The following is a 23,069-nucleotide window of genomic DNA, read 5'->3' on the forward strand; positions in this document are numbered from 1 at the left end:
GTGTGTTATCTCATCCATAGCTTGAATAGCATCAGCCCGTCAGATGCAAAGCGATTAAGTGTCCGGAGCACTGGGTCTGAGGGAAGTGCCTCGATCAACAATTCCGTCCTCACTGTGGATTATAAAAGTTTCAAAGCCACTTGGACGGAGGTGGTGCACATTAACCGGGAGAGATGGAGGGCCAAAATTCCAAAAGGTAACTGATTTCATTGGAAGATTCTGAGCACAATGCCCCCAAGACAATCTCAACCCCAACCAAACATGACCCCTTCTTCAAAAAAATTTACTGATTTCTTCTGGTTTTATGCCACTTATGTTTTCCTATGCATCTCCTTCTCTCCCAGAGTCATTCTTTAGAATAAAAATTTTAAAAGAAGAGAAAAGCAAATCTAACTAATATATTTAAAAAGTTTGATGTTGCATGCAATGTTTCACACTGAAAAAAAAGCTGGGAGAGGCTTCCTCTCTCACCCCACTTTCCCCATTCCCCACACCATTGCTTAATTCTGTATCTCTTCTCCAGTTTGGTCTTTTGATGCTTTCTACTCTGCTTTCATTCCCCAGCCTTATATGTCGTCTTTGGAACCAAGTTTGACCATTATATTTTCACAGCATTTCGTTTTACTTGCTTGTTCATTATTATCATTCCTATTTACTTTGTTACAATCAGCTAGTATGTTATTTTCCTGCTGCTGCTTACTTCACTTTGCATCAGTTTCATTGCCTTCCTGTCTTTCTCTGTACCCATCACACACATCACACACACCACAGTCAAATTCCATTACACTCATGTACCCTAGTTTGTTGAGCCATTCTCTGTTAGCAAGGTCCACTCTTTCTCTTTGCATATTTTTTAACTGATGCGACAAGTTGTATTCTTGTCTTATGGGAGGAAACATAGCTGATATATGTCATCACCAAGGCTGAATGCGTAGTGGTCTTAGGATCTTTTCTTTTGTAACCTTAAGACCCTGCACTGAGTTCATAATAGAGTCAGGGAAACATTCCCAGCCTGCTAGAGGATTAGGAATTGATTGGATAGTCTGAGCCAGACAATGGTCCTTACCTTGATGTCAGGCTGAGGGGAGGTCTCTAGTGGAGTGCCCCAGGGATCTGTGTTTGACTCTGTGCTGTTTAATATTTTTATTTATATCGGTGATACAGATAATGACATAGAATGCCTGTCAGATATGCAGATGACCCCAAACTGGGAGGGATGAATAATTCATTGTATGAGAGAGTCAAGATTCTAGCTCTGGAGGTTATATATATCATATAGGTCTTTGGAAGGCACAGACTATGAAAAGCATTTTTTTTGGAGCTTAGATTCACCACCAATTTAGCTGTTGGAAGAGTTTTCTTATGTGCTTGCAATGTTTCTCAGGATTATAGAAACTGAAGGGCCAGGGTCAGGACATATGGTGTCATTCATGGGTAGTGAACTCCTACTAGTACAGGTTAGCACCTTCTCTGAAACTCACAGAGTTTTAGATTTCTTGGAGTACTGAGGAATAAGGGTGAATGACTTGCCCAGGGTTACATAGGCAGGATGTATCAGAGGCAGGACTCCAACTCAGGTCTTCCTAGCTTTAAGACCAGTTCCCTATACACTGCCCCACATTATCTCATGAAATTGTGTGGCTATAAAATTAGCTTGAATGACAATGAAATTGAGGACAGATTTTTCAACTAGTAGACATTCTCTCAGATTTTACCAGTGGTCTAGTAGCCACTGGCATTGCCTAGGGTCATGTGGCTTAGTGTCTGAGGTGGAATCTGAACCAGATCTGGTCTTCCTGACTCAGGCCCAGTACTCTGTCTATAGCACCACAAAAGAGGGAACTATCTATCTCTGCAAGTAGTGGGCTCCCTCATTAGAGATCTTCAGGTAGAGACTGAATAGTTACTTGTTCAGAGTATTATCAAAGGTATTTCAAGAGAAGACTCCCTTTCAGTTGTTTGCATTTGGTGAATGAAGAGGTTCCTTCTGCCTCTGAGACTGATAGAATCAAGGGACTGCAGCACAGCTGTAGAGCTGGAAGGAACCTCAGAAACTAGCATGTCCAAAGCTCCCATCTTAAAGATGAAGAGACTGAAGTCCGGAGGAGAAGAGTGACTTGGCCAAAGTCACACAGATCATAGGATTATAGATTTACCTCTAGATGGGAGCATGGGGCCCATCAAATCTATCCTTTTTATTTGTAAAGCTTGGTTCTGAGGCAGAGAACTTCAATGACTTACTACAAAAGTAGTAAGTATCTGAGTTTGCATTTAAAGCCAGGTTTCAAATCTAATCCATCATCCATTCTGCTCGCATAGCAATTTGAAATAGGATTTGAACTCAGATCCTTTGACTCTAAATATACCGTTCTTCCCACTGTAGTACTCTGATTCTGTGAGACAGTCACTTCCTGGAGTACTCACTTCTAGGGCTTTGGGGAAGCCCAGTGTGCCTTGCAAACACCTGGATGAGACAAGGTCCAGATCCCCTAATGTCCACCTTGAGTGCTTTTCCATGTTTGCATTTCTAATGGACTTCATTGATTATCAAAAGTTACTGAGTGTTGTGACTGGCAGGGTTCTTGATGACAAAAACTTTTGTTTATCCTCTCTATCATGCTCTTCTTGTAATTGGCTGGTGGAACAGAAGAGAAAGCCAAGAGGGAAGCTGAGGAGAAAGCCAAGCAGGAGGCCGAGGAGAAGAAAAAGCAAATGGAAGCCAAAAGGCAGGTTGAAGAAAGTGCAGCAAGCAAGTCTGAGAAGAAAAAGTCTGAAGGGAAGAATCAAGGGAATGGAGGGCGAGCCAACAAGAGTGAAAACCCTCATGGGAAACATCCTTCCAAAGCAGATAAATCCGGAGACAATAAGCAGGCTCATGCGGGTGAGAACGAAAATTCATTTGGCATTGTTGGTTTCCTCTCTGAGGCTCTGAAAACTGCTTTCTCAATGGAAAAACCCATATTTTTATTGAGATTGATATACCTGAGGGAGGAGGAGGGGTGCATTGGGAAGCAGAGGTGATGCTAATATAATAGATGTCAATAACAGTTTCTTTCCCCCCCATAAATTTATTAATTTATTTGTTTTTGGCTTTCAACATTTACTTCCATAAGTTTTAAACTTTTCCCCTCTCCCTCCTCAAGACTGCTTGCAAGCTGATATAGGATCTCAATATACATTCCCATTAAGCACATTTTCATATTAGTCATATTGCATAAAAGAATTATAGCGAATGGAAGAAACCATGAGAAAAACAAAACATAACATAACAAAAGAGAAAACAGTCTGCTTTATTGTGTGTTCCAACTACATAGTTCTTTCTCTGGATGTGGATGGCATTTTGCCTCATGAGTCTTTTGGAAATGTTTTAAGTCCTTGCATTTCTCAGACTAAGTCCATCAAAATCCATCATCACACACTGTGGCTATTACTGTGTATGATATTCTCCTGGTTCTGCTCACTTCACTCAGCATCAGTTCGTATAAGTTTTGCCAGGTTTTTCTGAAGTCCACCTGCTTGTCATTCCTTATAGAAAAATAGTTTTCCATTACTTTCATATACCACAACTTGTTCAACCATTCCCCAATTGATGGGCATCCCCTCGATTTCCAGTTTTTGACCACCACAAAAACAGCTGCTATAAATATTTTTGTACATGTGGGACCCTTTCCCATTTTTATGATCTCTTTGGGATACAGTCCTAGAAGTGATGTTGCTGGGTCAAAGGGTATGCACATTTTTGTAGCCCTTTGGGTATAGTTCCAAATTGCTCTCCAGAATGGTGGAGCTCACAGCTCCACCACCAATGAATCAGTGTTGCAACTCTCCCACATCTTCTTCAACATGTATCATTTTCCTGTTTTGTCATGTTAGCCATTCTGATAGGTTTGATGTAGTGTCTCAGAGTTGTTTTGATTTGCATCTCTCTAATCAATGGTGATTTAGAGCATTTTTTCATCTGACTATAGATATCTTTAATTTCTTCCTCTGAAAATTGCCGGTTCATATCCTTTGACCATCTTTCAATTAGTGAATGACTTCTATTTTTGTAAATTTGACTCAGTACTCTATATAGTTTAGAAATGAGGCCTTTATCAGAGACACTAGTTACAAAAATTCTTTCCCAGCTTTCTGTTTCCGTCCTAATCTTGGTTGCACTGACTTTGTACAAAAACTTTTCAATTTAATGTAATCAAAATTATCCATTTTGCATTTCATAATATTCTCTATCTCTTGTTTGGTCAAACATTCCTCCATTCTCCATAAATCTGACAAACTATTGCTTGCTCCCCTAATTTGTTTGTGGTATCAACCTTTATACCTAGAACATGTACCCATTTGGACTTTATTCTGGTATGTGGTTGTCAGACATTAGTCTATGCCCAGTTTGTGCTACACTATTTTCCAGTTTTCCCAGCAGTTTTTGTCAAACAATGAGTTCTTAACTCAGAAGCTGGGGTCCTTGGGTTTATCGAACTGTAGATTGCTATAATCATTGACTACTATGTCTTGTGTACCTAACCTGTTCTACGGATCTACCCCTCTATTTCTTAGCCAGTACCAAGTGGTTTTGATGATTGCTGCTTTATAATACAATTTAAGATCTGGTAGAGTGAGGATACCTTCCCTAGCATTTCTTTCCATTAATTCCCTTGTTCTTCCTTTTGCTCTTCCAGATGAATTTTGATGTTTTTTTTTTTCTAGCTCTAGACCCACAATTCCTTGAGAGCAGGGACCACCTTTGGCCTTTCTTTGTATCCCTAGCATTTAGTATAGTGTGGGCATGTAGCAAGTATTTAATAAATACTTGCTGACTGACTGTCTGAGTGACTTATCCAGAGTCACACAATCAGATAAGCATGTGTAGCATAAATTAGGGAGAACAAGCAGGAACAACTGGTAGGATTGGGGGAACCTTCCCTAGGAAGTGGTGCTTGAAATTGGCCTTGAAGAAAGACAAGCATCTGAAGAGCTGAGAAGGGAAGGCATTCCTGGAAAATGATATAACTTGCACATAGGCCCAGAGATGGGAAATGGGGTGCTGAGTTTGCAGCATAGCAAGGAGACCAGTTTGGCTGAAGAGTAAAATGGGCAAAGGGGAGCCATAGGGCACAAACATAACTAGAAGCTTTGTCAAAGTTTCAAGGAGGGAAATTTTGGCTTGATGGCTGGTTTTAATCTTTCTTCATGTTCCTTTGATCCATTTTTATCCTGAAGACTTGAAATGGATAAACAGTATATAGTTGAACTGCCTCTGGCATTAGAAGTCTATACTGTATATCCCCATTGACCAGCACAAAGAGCAGGACCAGGCAAAGTAAGAGAAGAGAAGAACTTGGCCAAGCAGGTTATAATCAGGGGATAGAAACAATCACCCACACATTGGAGAGCTACTGGAAGTGTAATGGGCTGCCAGGCTGGAATACTGGGCTTCTCTTCAGAGAAGGCATTTGAGCCCAGGCTGGCATGAAACTTATTGGATATGTTGGAGGGAGGATTCATTTTCAGGTGTGGACTGGGCATGGTAACCACTCAAGTCCATTCCAAGCCTGAAATTCTGTGATTTTAATTCATCTTTGAATGTCTCTTTTCCTCCCTCTCGGCCACCCTATCAGTATGCATAATAGTGTCTCATGGTATTAGATATTTACAAATGAATGAATAAATGAATGAAATGGTAAGTTTTCTTTCCTGATCAATATCTTATTTTTGCTTTTTAGAAAAGCAAGTTGTGTTTATGACTCTTGCAAACTATCCAAATACAGTGACCTTCACATTATCAAGCTATTAACAGCAACAACCAAACTGCTAGGAAAATATGATTGTTGCTTAGTCTTTTAGAAGCTAGGAAAGGACTTTGTGAATCAATTTTGTACGGTCCAGAGGCAAGGAGACAGCCACATTCAGAAGATGCTATGTTCTTCAGACTTTGCTGAAACCAAAACAGCTCTTCTTAGCAAAGGAAGAGAAATCTGTTCCAAACTTTTTGGTTATATAGTCATAGAGACAGAGCTGGAAGAGGCCTTGGAGGCCATACAGTCCAACCCTGTCATTGAACAGGTGAGGAGACTGAAGCCCAGAGAGGTTGTGACCTTCCCAAGGTCACACAGTAGGAGTAGCAGACAGCCTCTGACTCTCTGTCCACGTCCCACACTGACTCTGTCCTGGCACATGGCTTTTCTAGCACTGGCTAGTTTGGGGTTGGTGGTCATGCTTAACTCTATGACTTGCACTGTTCTTACTGAGTGTTATGTGCTCCACTCGCCTTGAGACTGAGTGTCCAACTGTTTGGAGAATTTCCACATCCAAGAAAGTAGTAGTAATGTCAGGTGAGGACTTCCCTCCAAACACTGTCAAGGTTTTCGGTGAATTTTATGATCATTTTTGTCTTTCATATTTTAAAAATAGATTCTGATTGGAAAGCATTGGAAAAAACAGCTATTTACTTGCCCTTGCCATCTCCCCAAGAAGTGCCCAAGTTGGTACAAGAATCCACCCCAAGTTGGCTAAAGAGTATAGTCCCCAGTGATGATCGTCCCTGCTCTAGGCCCACCATGTGACTGACTCCCTCGTTTTCCAGCTACCAACCTTCACAGCTTCTCTGTCTTCTCTCCTTCCTAACTCAGAGGATGAGGTGGCTTTCTTGTTTGCAGAACATAGCCCCAACCCCAAAGGGCAAGGGAGAGTTTTTGTGTTGGTTGTTTTGTTTTAGGTGAGAGATGTCCTGAATTTGTATTTAGGCAGAGGAGAAGCCCCACTAAAGAGGGAGAGATAGAGGCTGACCCTGGGCAAGCCATATGCCCATTTAGGCCTTCTATTTCTCCCTCTATATAAAGTTTGTCTGAATTTGGCCTCACAGGTCCTTTCCATTTCATAATCCAGGATCCCCCTTATACTTCTGCTAATGACAGCCATGTCATAGGTTTCCTTGCTGTCTTAAAGATATGATATTTCCCCTAAGAATATTTTAGATCAAAAGCTCAAGTTAATACAATTCTTACTTTCTTCTGGGAAAAGTTTATATTGTGAACATAACTTGGTGATGAAATGGTTGTTAACTTCATGAAAAATATTCATTATGTTTTTTAAACTTTATTTGAAAAATTTTATTTGAAAAAAATTATTTTCAATTCTGAATTCTTTCTCTCCCTCTTGCCCCTCCCCTCCCCACTGAGAAGGCAAGGAATGAAAACACCCATTATATATATATGAAGTCATGTAAAACATATTTCCACATTAGCTACACTGCAAAATGGGGGGAAAGCAAGAAAAACAAAAACAATGAAAGAAAATCTGTTTCCATGTCTTCCTCAGCTGTCTTTCTGGAGAGGGATAGCATTTTTTCAGCATAGTTCTTTGGAATTGTTGTGGACGTGACAAATATTCTTTACATTGGCATGCAGAGAGAGCCAAAGGTCATCTGAGATGCCACATTGCTGATTTCTTTGGCACAACTTTAGTTAAGGAGGAGAAGCAGTTTGGAGGAGAGCTGGATTTGGCATTAGGGTATATAGATTTGTTGCTTATTAGCTGTGTGACCTTAGGCGAATGCCTCTGCTTCTCTGGGTCCTGATTTCCTCATCTTTGACATGAGGGGGTTGGGTTGGATGATCTTCCAGGTCCTCTGTAACTTGAAATCTATGATCTCGAGTCTGTCTTTCCTAACTCCCACACTGAATGTTACATTCCTGAGTTTTCCCTCTTCATCCTGGTTCTCCAGTTTCAACTCAACTTGAGATTTAAATCAGAGAATTTGAATTAAATCCAGAAAATTTCCATCCACTTTTCTTAGATTCTTCTTGGAGTATATGGGGTTGGTCCTACTGGCATTAGGGAGAATGCCCTCTGCTCATGAGAGTCATTCCACCTACATCTGGGGGACATGGCGGCTTTGGTGGGTATTAGTTGGCATGGATCCTTTCTGTTTCTTTCTCCTTTGTTTAGTAAGGAAAAGGCAGAGAGGAAAACTTCTGTCCTTTGGCAGAAGCAAAGATCTGCTTCTGGGCCTGTCCCCTGCAGTAGGGAAGTGAAAGAAGGATTGAATAAAGAGCTAAAGGGCACAGCTTTGAATCCTACCTCTGTCAACTTGCCTGTGCCATCTTGGGTAAGTCACTTCCTTTCTCTGGGCCTCAGGAAAAGAAAAAAATAAGGGGAGAGTTAGGGGAAGAGTTGAAACAGAAGACTTCTCAGGTCCTGTTCCAATTCTAAGTCTGTGATCCCTTTTCATCCCATTTGAAGGGATGCCATCCATACCTAGCAAAAATGAGACCATGACGTGTGTACTAAAAGGCCAAGGTCTTTCACATCTTTCATTATAGACATTTGCCACAGGCTGTCATTTCCCTAAAAAGAATGTATGCATTGAAAGAGAGATGGGGAAAATAAATCAACATAGAGAAATGGCTAATGTAGCCATTGTTGGCTTGGCATCATCATGCCTGGTGGTGTAATTAAAATGATTTATGACTATATGAAAAGACTATTTCAGATCTTTATGTTCACTCAGTTATAGTTCACATGGTTTTTCCTCCGCATGTACAGCTGAGGGAAATGATTTAATATATTTTATCTAAGAAGATTGGGGGTGTATGGGAAGAGTGGGAACCGAATTTAGAGTCAGAGGATCTTGGTTCAAATCCTGGCTCTGCTGCTTCTTACCATGGGCAAAGGACTTCAGCTGTTTTGTTTTGTTTTTTTCAAACTTCCCATGTATAAAAGGAAGGTGCTTGACTAGATGGCCTTTAATGTCCCTGACAGTTGAAAATCTGCAGTCCTATGAACATAGTCAATCCTCGACTTTCACAGGGGTAATATTCCTAAAAAACAGCACAAAAGTAAAAAACATGAATGTTGAGACATTGAACCTAGAGGAATTGGGGGTGAGGTTCCTGCTTCTCTAGAAATTGTGGAAAACATACTTTTCTGCTTACAATTCTTTATAACAAAATGTTAACTCTGATAATGCACACTTTCCCTAACACGGTAACCATGAAATAACCATAAAATGCAATATACAAAATAAAATTGGTAACATGCAAAACATTTTTCTCACTAGCAATTCCCTAGCATTGTGTGACCTTTTGTGCTGACATATCAATAAAATAATTATTTCAGAAAATATTCACTTTTCATAACACATGAAATCTATAGGAACATCTATAAATATTGTTCAGCAAATAAATTCTTAAAACAAAAACATTTTTTAACCTGAATCTTACCCTTTCATTATGTCAGATGTTGGTGTGAAGGTGTTATATTATAAACAGTGAATCATTTATTCACTTACATCAAATTCATGGCCAACAGCAGCTGCAGATGTTCTGGCATGAAGTTTATCTAGCAGCTTTATTTTCTCACTAAGCCACGTCACTTACTTTGCACAGTTAGGCTTAGACTTGCACTATGCTTTGGGGGCATATCTACAAGGTAAAACTTGAATTTTAAAGGCAAATGATGAAAATATGCAGAACAAATATCCAGGGAGCTTTTCACAGTGGTAAAGTGAACCAGACCAGTGAAGCACCTAGTAGGATACCAGCTGCTCCATAAACTTGCGTTCTTTGTGTCTCTCATTTTTCTCTACTGTGCATAGCCACCAGTGTGCAGTTGCCAGTGTGAAAGCGATAATGAGTTTGCTGATAAAATCGTGTGAATGCTTTCAGTCATGAAAGTTAAATGCTTGAATGTTGAGGATTGCCTGCATCAGGAAGTCATATGCCACTCTTCCAGCGAGGCCATTTTAGCCTTTCCTGGTTCGAATTTCAAAGATCATCACTGGGGTAGCACACTAGAAGCTTAGTTTACCACCAGTTGCTGGGATGCATGCGGAGCCCCTCTGTGACTGAAGGTGACCAGCTATTGACACATTCAACATCTAAGAACGTCTTTGTAGCTCTCTTATAGAGGGTGGCCCTTTAAAGTCTGTGAAAGAAATCTTTCTCTTCTAAAATCATCAGTCTGGGGGCAGGATCTTACTGATGCTGTATCTGAGTGCTACCTTTGCATTCAGAAGGTTTGGCATCAAATCCTGGCCTTGCTACGTATGAACTAAGTGACCTTGAGAAGTCAGCTAACCTCACTGTACTTCAGGCCCTCCCCATGTCAAAAAAGAAGAGGTCAGATTAGATGACCTCAAAGGTCCCTCTCTATTCTAGGTCTATGAGATCAGTGGAAGAAGAGCAGTCATCTTCAAACATTTGGACCAAAGGAACTAGATTTATCTGAAACATTAGGATAAAAGTATAATTATGTTAAAATAGGAAATATTTTCATGGGCCTAATCAATGAGTTTTATTCATTAACATGTCTGGATATTCATTCAAATTCTCACTGGCAACAGATCAAGGGGTAAAAGCTATTTATTCTCAGACAAACCACTCACTTCCCATGACTCAGAAATGATACTCAGGTCCAGTGTGGGACTAGTTTCCAGTGATGTGCAGCCAGTGGTGTGCTGGTAAATGTTTAAAAACCTGCTCTCTAAAAGAACATGTATGGCATGAAAAACTTTTAAATTTAATCTGCATTAATATTTTCTACATTTTTTAAGAGAGAAATTTTCTTTTACTTCTTTCTTTTTAAAAATTTTATTTATTTATTTGGTTTTAGTTTCCAGCCTTCACTTCTATAAGATTTTTGAGTTCTAAATTTTCTCCCCCTCCCTCTGCTCTCCCCTCCCCAAGAAGGCTATACATATACAACCATATTAAACATATTTCCACATTAGTGATTTTGTAAAGAAAAATTAGAACCAAAGGGAAAAACCACAGGAAAGAGGTAACAAAAAAAAGAGTGACCAATAGTATATTTTGTATTCAGACTCCATAGTCCTTTGTCTAATGCTTTCACTTCTTTCTTAAATCTAAACAATCAGCAAAACAATAAACAAAGCCACAATTTGTGTTGTTTGCCAGTTTTAAAGGTGTAGATGCTCACACTGAAAAATTTAACTTTTCGTTCATGTGAGCCTATTTGAATTGGCTCCAGCATAGCTCTGTCTGTGTCACTATCTACCCAGGCCCTCCCATCCTCTACTGCCCTTGTGTGTGCCTTTCCACAAATGTGCCTCAGAGGATGCACCAACATGTTGGGTTCTTTATCAGTTTCTCTAACTTTAACTTTCCTGGAACCTATCTACCTACCTCACCATTCTTCACAACTCCCCTCATCCCTTTCCAACTCTGATTCCCCTTCAAATGATGTTTTCCCTTGTTAGAACATAAACTTCTTGAGTCACTTGATTGAGTTTCTTTTTTTTTTTTTATTAATTTTTTTATTTTTTTTAATGTTTAACAATCACTGCCATACAATTGCGATTTTATCCCTCCCCACCCACCCCCCACTACCTCCCTCCCTCCCCACGACTGCATACAATTCTGTATAGATTCTACATATACTTTCCTATTGAGTATATTTTCACTATCGTCATGCTATGTAGTCAGACTAAGATAAATGAAAGAATCCGTATAACAAATCAGAACATGATACACAAACAGATACACATACACAAACATGATCTGCTACATTATGTGAGTGACTTCCATATTTCTCTCTCTGAGTGTGGAAGGCTTTTTGCCTTGAGGTCCACCATTGGGATTTTTTTTTTTTTCAGAAGTTCTTGTGTTATTACAAAAATCTAAGTCTACCAGAAAAAACTCTCACACACTGTGGTTGTTGCTGTGCATAAAGTTCTCCTGGTTCTGCTCCTTTCACTCAGCATCAGGTCATATAAGTCCTTCCAGGCCTCTCTGAAGTCTTCTTGTTAATCATTTCTTATGGCACAATAGTACTCCATTACATTCATATACCATAATTTATTCAGCCAGCTGTGAGCGCATCCAACCATTCTGGAGAGCAATTTGGAACTATGCCCAAAGGGCTACAAAAATGTGCATACCCTTTGACCCAGCAATATCGCTACTAGGACTATATCCCCAAGAGATCATAAAAATGGGAAAGGGTCCCACATGTACAAAAATATTTATAGCAGCACTCTATGTAGTTGCCAAAAACTGGAAGTCAAGGGGATGTCCATCAATTGATTGAGTTTCTTGATTGCTTTGCACCCCCAGTACTTAGCACAGTGATGACTCATAGGAGGTGCTTAATAAATGCTATTTCATTTATTCATTGCAAAAATATAAGAAGCCCTAATGAGCTGCCTCTCTCTGTCTCTCTGTCCCTCTCCCTCTCTCGTTTTCTTTCTCCCTCTCTCCCACCCTCCCTTCCTCCTCTTTCTCGTTCTTTCTCTGGCCTATCTTTTCCATCCATTTATTTCCTTGATGACATCTATTCTGTCCCTTCTCCCACACAGTTCCTCATTTGTAATGTATAACCGCCTGTTCTCATTCCCCACTCCAATCTTGATAGGCCTAGCGTGATTTCTGTCTCCTTCCTCCTTAGCAGCGTGTTTACATCGCTGATTCTGTCACTTTCAGGTGATGAGAAAACCAAGGCAGACAAGAAGGACCAGTCCAGCATTGGCAGTGATTCCAAGAAAACAGACGGTAAGAATCCAGTTCACATTATGCTTTCTCATAAAAGAGGCCAAACTTGTTAGAACTGTAGTTAAACTGGAAGTAAGGAGAGGTAATATATTTGTATATCTAGCCTTGTAAAAAGTTAGTCTTTCCAATGGTTGATAAAGCTATGGCCTCTTTAAGAAAAAAATGATGAGTTAAAACTTCCATCATTGTCACCTCCCCCTCAAAGGTCCAAATTAATCCTCTTTTTTGCCACTTTGCAATTTTAGGAATGAAATTAAGATTGGGGATGATTGTTCCCACTGATTGATTGATAGGTAGTAATAATGCCATATATCGTACAATAATACACTGTACTACAATGTGTATATGCATACATGTATCTGTGTACAAACACACTCATATACATACATATGTATATTCTGCACTGGGTGGTTAGGGTACTTGTTCAGTGATGCCCACTTTTACTACAAAATCCTCCCCAAAAATGCCATCACTGATGAATTACCAGGGAGCCCCAAGGAACTTAGAACATAAACTTCTATCTGTAAGGGCAGTCCAACATCCTGTATACAGCCAGGAGCACAGCACCATCACTTCTCAGATCAATATTATATTGTTCCCTGTACATTTTTCATGGGAAATTGATTTTCACCTCCAAAAGTCAAATTACTCCCTGAAATACCTGAATTTGAAAATTAATTGACAATCAACATTAGTTGCTTGAGTCTAATTTATATGGGGCTAGGGTAAGAACGGTAACTTCTAATGCTGTCTCACTGAATAAATATATTTCATTTTTTATTTGCATCTGATACAGCTGTCTGTGCATCACATAAAAGCATAAAATATTAGGATTTCTAGTGACTGCTTTACTCTATTTAATTTAATATTTTTATAGTACCTATGGTTCAGGAACAGTTAACAGATGCTGAATTACTCCTTTAACTCCTGTCGTTAGAAAGAACTCTCAAGGACAAAACCTAGTTAGTAGTATGGTTGCCAAGGGAGAAGAAATATGAATCTGACATGAGAAACTTGTTGTGATGAGATTAGCCCCTTTTAGCTTTTAGAGCCAATTCATGATGATGACATGAATGCATTCCTTTCTTAGTTTTTCATTTAGGGCCATTTTGAAATCCATTTCACCAGTTTTGTTAGAAAATACTTCTGTGACACCCATCTCCAGTTCTGCATCTGCTTGTTAATGTGAATGGAACTGCTTTTCAAATGAGTGTGCTTTCCTTGAATTTTTGTCACCAAGAGTTGAGTTACATAAAGGTCAAAGAGAGTTCTACACAGCCAATAATCTCCATTCTTGAGGTCTGTGTTTTATGGGATTATGGTATTAGAGAAACATAGGATCTGAGATCTGCAAGGAATCTCAGATCCCATCATGTCCAATCTATACTCTAACAAGAATCCCCCTTTCAGCATTCTCCAAAAGTAGTCATCCAGACTTTCATTGAAGACTTCCATTCTCTTTTTGGAAAATTGTTAGCAATTCTTTCCCTACATCAAACTGAAATTCATCTTTTTGAAACTATCCATCCATTGCTCCTAATCTACCATCTGGGACCAAACAGAGCAAATCTCTTTCTCATGAGAGTACTTAAAATACATGAAGATGGAACGTGTATGCCACCTAATGCTTCTCTTTTTCATCTTCCTTATCTGATATATCATAATCTTAAAACTTTTTACCATTCTAGATTTCCAACATGTACCTAGAAGTATTATATTTAAGTATAACATTCTGGTGGCAAGGTTCTCTGAAATTCTTAGTCTTGTCCTTGTGAAATGAAATCACCCAAGCAATAGTTGAAACCTTTCCAGTTTGATAAGACATATTTGAATGTGTGATCCAGTAACATAGACTTCCAGAACCCAAGGTCACCGGCAGGCCAAGATGAGACATGAGAATGGGTCTTTAATGAAAATAGTGGGATCATAGGAATATTGATATTGAGCTAGACAGACCTTAGAAGCCATCCAGTCCAAAGGACACACAGCTAGTAAAAAGGAGAGTCATGATTCAAGCACAGCCCATCTGTTTCCAGAGTCAGTAGTCTTTCCATCTCTGGGTTGAAGATTTTTGGCATCAGTTAGTCTCAGTTTCCTCTTAAATTGTGGGAGATCATTGCAATTACTTGTGTGACATTGTCCCTTGTTTATATGTGAGCTACATTGGCTGAACTGTGGGCCCTCCAGCAGACTTGGTTAGATGTGACCTTTGGCACAAGGTTTGATGTTTATGCTGTCTCCATCCTAACCTAGTGATCTAGTGACCTTATCTTTCCTTGGTTGGGAGTCTCTCTAAAACTCACCAAGGAATGAGATAAATCAATGAGACTATTTTTATGTCAGCAAAATTGATTTAGAAAATTATATAGATGACTTGGAGACAGTTTCCCTCTATGTCCTTAAACAAACTTAAAACTTTACATTTCAGGCACCTAGATTGCTCCATTGACTGTCTGCATATGCTAAATGAAATCATTCATGTTTTTCATTTGTTACAATTTTCTTACAAAGATCCAGTCTACACACGAGAACTCAATTCTGGAGTAAGCAAGTCATTTCTTCCTAGTACTTAGGATACCTTTCTGAACTCTGGCCACAATGGCAAGAAGAGTGGGGAACTGGGACCAATTTTCAGTTAGCTTTTCCTGAAAATGCCTACTATTGAGGGAAAGGTTATCTATGCTAACTTAGTTCACCTATCTACTCATATTAAGTGAATGAATGAATGGATTTTGATACTTTGCATGAATACCTAAGTTTACAGAATTGTGATGTCACCAACTCCAAAAAGGAGTATTTTGTGCCTGACAGGTGCCCATGATTTTGCAGTTTTGAGATCAACATGGCTTCCCTGTCTCTTCATGTATGCATAGGACCTGGGAGTTGGAATAATCCCATTTCAAAATAGTCTCACCCTGTCATTTGAAGGATCTTCCTAGGCCCCCATCTCCACTGCCATCCTTAATCTACTTTGACTTATATTTTTGTAATAAGAGAAATACTCAACAGATGCTCCATTTTCTTTTGAACTTAATAGAGACAATCTGAGGGAAATTTCACTATTATCGATAGTCTTTTCTGTGGATCATGGAAATCCTTAAGCTGTAAATATGAGGACCTCTGTGATGAATATGAGTTTGATGCCTTAGCATTTAAGTGCCTACTATGTGTCAAACATTATGCTAAGTACTGAGGGTATTAAGATGATAATTAGAAACAACCTGTATCTCGTATGTAATTTGAGAAAACAGAGAGCAGTAAAATCTGAAGCAATTTAATCTTGAATGAAAATGAGGATTCTAAGAGACATGAAGAAGAACAGGTGCATTCTGGGCCTGGGGGGGCTAACTACTCAAAGCCATGGAGGCAGGAGATGAAACTTCAAGTCCATGTAACAGCCAGAGCACTCGTTTGGAGAGCTCTAGAGTCAAATCCATCCACAAACATGGATTAAGCCCTTACTAATTTCCAGGCACCAGGCGCAGTGCTTGGGGATGCAAAGGAGGTAATTATTTCCTATCTCAAGGAGCTCATAGTCTAATAGGAGAAATAACATGTAATTCACCAGGTAAATACAAGAACTAAACTGAGTAGATGGGAGCTGATCTCAGAAAGGAAGGCAGGACCAGAAATAACCTTCTGCAGAGGATGGGATTAGAGCTGAGTCTTAAAGGAGGCCAGGAAAAAAAAGGTGAATGTGAGGGAGCAGAACAGTCCAAGAAGGGGAAAGATGGTATGGAGATGGGAGATTGAGTGTTGTCTTCAAGAAATTACTAGGAGGCCACTGTGACTGGCTCACAGAATGTGGGGAGAGGGCCTAAGTGTAAGAAGATTGGAAATGTAAGAAGGAACCAGGTTGTAAAGAGTTGTACATACCAAACAATGGCATTTTTGACTGAGGAACCTCTGAAGCTTAATGAGGAGTAGGAGAGTGTCATCGTCATACCTCTGTTTAATGAAAATTAGGTAGGTAACATGAAAAATCCACAAATGGAAGTAGAACATTAATGCCAGACTGAGGAATTTACATTTTATCCTAGAGGCCACTGAAGCTTCTTGAGGAGAGAAATGACATAGACAGACTTGTGCTTTAGAATCACTTAGAGAAGACTATGATGTAGTAGGATAGGAATGTGGCCCATACCTTTCTCTCTCTGACTAACAAATTAGAAAGACTTGTTCTGTCCACTGATATGTAGGTCCTCCCTGGAGAGCATCAGAGAGGGAGGAAGAACCAGTTCACTTTGAAGAGCTAAAGTGAATCAGAACTGCCCAAAATTGAGGTTAGGTTCATTTGGACACCTCCATTGCATTCATGATTAGAAAATAGATTTGGAGCTAGAGACTTGGAGTCAGGAGGACCTGAGGTCAAATCCTGCCATGGATTCTTTCTAATTATTGTGTTAGGGTCACACAATTAGTAAGAGTTGCTGTGAGGATCAAATGAGACAATATGTGTAAAGTACTTTGCAGAATGTAAAGGGCTGTATAACTTCACGTATTATTTCATAGATGAGGAAACTGAGGTCTCTAGGGCTTAAATGACTCATCAAAGGTCACACAGCTAGTAAGCAGCAGTACTGAGATTCACACTCAAGTCCTGTGACTGACCGTGTAGATAGGAGGGAAATCATAGTATTTTAGGGAGAACATTGATAAGCTACAGTGAATACAGGCAAGACCCAAGAAACCTTTTATTTGCCCCCCTGGGGCTCAGTTTCCTCATCCATAGGCTGAGAGATTTGGATGATGTGACCTCTAAGGTCCCTTCTAACTTTAGAGCTATGATCCTATGATGCTATGTAAATGATCATGTAAAATGACATACATCAAATAATATAGTAAAGAAAACGACTAAGTAATAACACTCACTACCTCAACATTCTTGTGAAGACTAATCAAAATAATCATCTTTTAAGTGCTTAGCAGATCTTACAGTGCTAGGTCAGCGTTAGGTAATATTATTAGCCATTGCTAAAGAGCCAGCTAGAGTAGTCAAAATAACTGAGTTTGGAGACAGAGGACTGACGTGGTCATTGTTGTACGTGCAATTCTGGTCAAATTTCCCAGCCGTTCTGAGCCTTCGATTTCTCATCAGTAAAATAAAGGAGTCAGATTAGGTTATCTCTAAGGTCCTTTCCAGCTCCAAATCTGACTTTATGCCATGTACAAACCAACTAGAAGCTGTCTAATTCTCAACCCATTAAGCACATCATAGGATTGTCTCATCAAGGGAGCTTCTTAACTCTTTTTCAGTGATACAACAAATCTTCCACAAGTAACTTTTCCCCAGTGTAATTATGGGGAATATCGACTTTCATTGTGTCATTCAATCTTCTGGAGATCTTGTTACACTCTTAATGAGCAACCATACTTCTCAGTAGTTACAAGCAGATAGTCAGGGTTGAGAATTTCCAACTTCTGGGGAAAATGCAACTTTTTTTTGAAAAAATGAATGCTCCTGTCAGGACATCATGGAGTCTTTGGAATCATGAAGAACGTATTTATCTTTTTTTCTTTTAGTTTTATTGAATTCTGTCGCATTCTGCAATCTTGAGTTGAGCTCACTTTGTAAAAAGAAGTGCAATATGAATGGGCAGTGTATGCCTTTCCAATGAGAATGTGCCAAAACCAATCTCTGGGAATGCCCAGTTCATTAATTCAGTTTCTTTTCTAGCTCTCTTAATGCCCAGCAGGCTGCTTAAAGGGCCACACCCACCATCGTTCCTCTCTTTGCCCTCAGCATTCTCCCCTGAAGAAGCTACCTTGTCTCCAAATAACTCAACGTTCATTTGACTCAAATGCTTCTTCAGACACATAAGGTGGAGATCAGTCTTCACAATGCTCTAGCTGACACCTCAGAAGGAATCGTGCATCCCTTCTGGATGTGTGTTTTCTTTTGTCTGTTTCTTGGCTTTGCTCTTCCTCTTGAATGCTTTGCTGCCTTTCCCAACTCAGTGGAAATAACAGAAAAGCAGAATAATGGAGGAATTGCCACATCTGCAGTCGAAATTCCATTGATCAGCTTCACCTGGAGGCCCAGTTGGAGAATATAGAAGGTGGAAAGGCTCAAGAGACAGTAATAGGTGGGGATTTTAGTCCCTGATTTCCTAAGGCTTTGCTTCCTTTGGGATATCAGAGGATCTGCTTCACTTCTCCATGACCCATTTTCTCCACTGCCAAAGTAAATGTTCAGTTCACCCACCTACCTATTCAGATCCCTATCAGTGGTTATGAAGTTTATTCAGGTGATTATAGAAGTCAGATATTTCCACTCCCCTAGGGAAGGATGATTGGAAATAAACCCACTTTGCAGTCAACTGTGAGTGAACAAGGCCCGATTATTCAGGTTGATTTTCTAAGCCTCATGTTTCTCCTTCTTTCTGCTTCTGCTTGGTTTCCTCTCCCATCTTCCCTTGAAAGTGGACAGAACAAAGAACAAAAGGGATCTCTCATTAATACCTCATCAAAACTCTGGTCAAAGTTTGGCGGAAAATGGATACCTTTATTTCAGTTTTTCATTATCCATACATACCAATGTCACAAATAATAGCCAACTGTACCATAATTTCACCTCTGTTTTAATTATAACCAACAAGGGATACAACCATACTAAGAAAAAGATTGGAGGTACCAACATGTGTGTGCATAAGTTCAAGTCAGAAGTCCAACAGAGGAGGAAGCAAAAGAGAGAAGGAATAATGGAAAAAGATGAGTAAGACAGAGAGAGGAAATGTGCTGTTTCCCATCTTCTGTTGACTTATTTCCAATGTTTCCAGAGATCTACAAGATAAAAAAGGAATGAAGGAAACCATGGTGCTAAAATTGGCTCTTTAGTTCATAGATGATTTTATTTTTGTTTTCTATTGGGAGTAAAGGGGTCAACATGGTCAATAATCAGTGTTGGAGAGATTTCACTGGTCAGACAATCCCACAATATAGCCAAAAGAAAAGATTGTGATGATTGATGATTGAGCTGTCTTAGTCAAGCTCAGTAAATATTAAACATTTAATGGTCAATTATCCTGGAAGGGCAAATCCAGTGACAAGTGTTTTCAGATAAATGGCAGATAAATGGTTGCCATCTTAAATGGACAAACTTAGCAAGTGTGATAAGATGAATTCATCTTTCATGAGGTTCTACAAGTGTTTTCCTCACCAGAAGCTCTGAAAGAGCATTTTATCTATTGAATCATCAAATTGCTTAAGCAATCAGAAACCAGCTTTCTGGAGCTTCCATTCCAATTTGCCATCTTATCTGATGACATTTTCTGCCCAGCCACAAGACCTGATCTGGGCCAATAGAATTGATGCCCTTCCTGGTCAATAGCCCCATACTCTACCTCCCTTCCTAATCCCACAATCCCACCCTGAACTTGGTTAGTGAGGGGGAAACCAAAAATAAACAAAGGAGACTGGAAAAATGTGTCTCTGTCTTTTAACCTTTCCTAATGTATATAATCTTGTTCTCTTTAGGCAGATAGATGGTGTAATGGGATAAACTGCCAAACTTAGAGTAGGGAAGACCTGAGTTCAAATCCTGACTCAGATATTAGTTAAATTTTATTCAAATTATTTATCCTCTTAGTCTCAGTTTTCTCATCTGTAAAAAGAAAGAGTTAAACTCGTTGGTCTCTCAGGTGTCTTTCAGAGCTGAATCTTTGATCCTAATTAGGGAAGAAAGTGGAGGGAAGGTTCAGTTGCAGAGAAGTCCATTTTGAAAATGGGCCAGCTGTGCTTCTGGCTTTGTGGACTTTAGTACAATACCCCTACACAGATACTTTAATCTCCCTGGCCCCCTCCCATCCACATAGTGCCTGGCATACAGTAAGCATTTAACAAATGTTTGCTGCCCACTTACCAGCCTACCAGATGGAAATCTCCAGCGGTCATTAGAGTTCAATGGGAAGATAGATTGTAATACATCTACTCTACCTCATTTGATCCTTGTGAGTACATTTGAAGTAGATTCTACAGGTTTTACTATCCCTCTTTGAAGGAAACTGAGGCCAAAAACAATTAGGAGCCTTGCCCAGGGCCCCACACCTAGTAAGTATCCTAAGTGTCACCTGACTTCAGCTCCTCAGTGGAGGGAAGTAGGAGACAAAGGATTTCTCTGCTTATAAACTCTGTTTCCTTCTCATCCCTGTCTCTTGAAGTCCTTGGAATTGGAGGCCATAGTTTGCTCCCTAGGAAGGTAGTTCCTCAGTTGTATAAATGACACCCCCAAAATAAAACTTTCTTATGGGAGTTGTTGACAGCATCTTGAGTAAGTGAGGTTCGTTGGCATAAAGTGTTCTAATGACTCCAGTCTAGGCCATGTGTCAGTGACCACATTCTAGAGGAAAGCACTGTAGACTTAACACTAAAGGCCTCAGTCCTATGCATAAAATTGTCTGAGAGGAGCATTTGCTCCAGGGAGAGGAAGCAGGAGATGAGAGATGAATTTTAGTCCTCACTTAACTGTTGACCCACTTCGAGGAGCTTTGAATTGAATGAAATTCACCAAGTGGAGACTTCATACAATTTAGTACAAGCCAATACAACAAATGTTCGCCTTCCGCAAGGACGATACAAGATAAAATGAAACAAACAACAAACAACCCTAGTGCTTGAGGAGCTTACATGCAAAGGGAAATTTGTTTAGTGGATGGAAGATAAGCCTTGGAATTTGGAAGCCCTGGATTGAAGTCTTGCCACTGCCTTATCAACCATATGACCATGGACAAATCATAATCACACTAGGAAACTCTAATATTCTAAGTCTGAGATGAGCTAGAGTGTTATAAAGTAGAGATGTCAACACTCTTTGCATTCACAGCCACAATTAGAGGCACTTAATAAACACTAACTGATTGATAATAATAGCCAACATTCATATAATGCCTTAAAGTTTGCGAAGTATTTTACATATACCATTACATTTACTCCTCAAGACAGCCCTATGAGATAGGTGCTATTATTAGCAGCGAAGTGGCTTGCCTAGGATCACATAGCTAATAAGTATCTAAGGCAGGATTTGAACTCAGATCTTTCTGATCCTAAGTTTGGTAGTCTATCCATTACATCGCTTAGCTTCCTCAAGAGAACAAGGGAAGGCGGGCACTGGAGTAACTGAGAGGGAGAGAAAAGGCAGCATCTACCCTCTCCTCCATCCTCATTGGTTGCATAGTCAGTCTACATCCTGGCAATTCCATGCATTGTTAAAAGCAAAGGTCCAATTCCTCATGACCCATTAAATGAAACATTGGTCACCTTGCTTCCATATGTTCACAGTCCTAGGTAGAAACTTAGGCTCAAACAAAGACTTTTATGATCTTAGGCCTACAGCCAACTAGGTGATGCAGTGCTAGAACACTAGACTTGGAGTCAGGAAGACCTGAGTTCAAATCCAACTTCAGATACTTACTAATTGTGTGACCTTGGGCAAGACATTTAATCTCTGTCTGTCTTAGTTTCAACTGTAAAATGGGGCAATAGTACCTACCTCCCAAGGTTTTTGTGAGAATCAAGTGAGATAAAATTTGCCAAAACTCTTTTCAGTGTGCCCAGCACATAGTAGGTGTTTATGCTCTTCTTTCCATTTAGAAAGATTGATTTAAGATCAGTATTTAGGATTGAAGGTCTTTCTCTGGAAGGGACTTTTTAGAGGATATCTAGTTCAACTTCATTCTGACAAGTATGGAAACTGAGTCCCAGTAAGAGGTGATTTTTCAGACTTCATAAAGGTAGTAAATAGCAGAGGTGAGATTTGAACCCAGGTCTTTGGAATTCAGATTCAACCAGCCTCCCTTTCCCTGAACCATTATAAAGCTATTTAAGAGATTTTCCTATTCATTGTGGCTTGATTAATTTGCATGAGTAGATGGCGATTTTTTCCATCTGTGCTAAATACATGAAATGACTCCTTTTTTTCTCCCTGATTTTCCCTCTCTCTCTTTCTCTCCACTTCCCACTCCCCCTTTCCTTCTCCTCCCCTGTCTCTTTATTTCTGTCTCTGTCTCTCTCAGCTTCTGGGTGGGGGGAAGGTGGCATTGACACTTTTTCTTTTTCTTTTTTTTTCAGATCCAGAAGAATAACTGCACACACACACATACACAAACACAAAGAGCCTGCAAATGTCTTTCACCATTTTAGCTAAGCTTCTTCTTCCTTCTCCCTCTTCTTCTGCAAAGACCAGTTTCTGGGGGGAGGCTTGCAAGTTTCCAGAAACACTCCCTCCCCACCTTGGCTGCCTCTCTCACCTCTCTCACCTCCGCCTTCTTTCATGGGCTACTGCGCAGGAGACGACTCTTTGGGGCTTTGTTGGAAGTTTTGCTTTGGGGAGAGGGGGCTTTCGACTGAAAAACCAACTTGAGATTTGCACAAACAAACACATCACTGTATGAGAGGCCTGCCTCAGACCCACTGTTAACATCCTGGCTCCTAAGACACTTGTCAGGCAGGATGGAGATGGAGAAAGGAGACTTGGGGAAAAGCTTGGAAAACCTACCTACCCCTTTGCCGCCATCACCAGTGTTCCCATTTGGAAATTTGTTTTTTTATCCTTTTTTTCTTGTTTTG

The 23,069-nt window shown here is 39.9% G+C and overlaps 1 protein-coding gene across 6 annotated transcripts in view; it reads left to right on the forward strand.

Moving 5' to 3' along the window:
• Positions 1–23,069, forward strand: part of PDE1C (phosphodiesterase 1C) — a 573,123-nt gene that overhangs the window by 508,028 nt on the left and 42,026 nt on the right. For all 6 annotated transcript variants that reach the window (XM_072598889.1, XM_072598887.1, XM_072598888.1 and 3 more), the window contains 3 exons: positions 21–196; positions 2,648–2,881; positions 12,438–12,506. In XM_072598889.1, coding sequence (XP_072454990.1) covers positions 21–196; positions 2,648–2,881; positions 12,438–12,506 — 479 coding nt within the window. The remainder of the gene's footprint in view (positions 1–20; positions 197–2,647; positions 2,882–12,437; positions 12,507–23,069) is intronic.

This window comes from Notamacropus eugenii, chromosome 3, assembly GCF_028372415.1.
Source record: "Notamacropus eugenii isolate mMacEug1 chromosome 3, mMacEug1.pri_v2, whole genome shotgun sequence".
Taxonomy (NCBI): Eukaryota; Metazoa; Chordata; class Mammalia; order Diprotodontia; family Macropodidae; genus Notamacropus; species Notamacropus eugenii.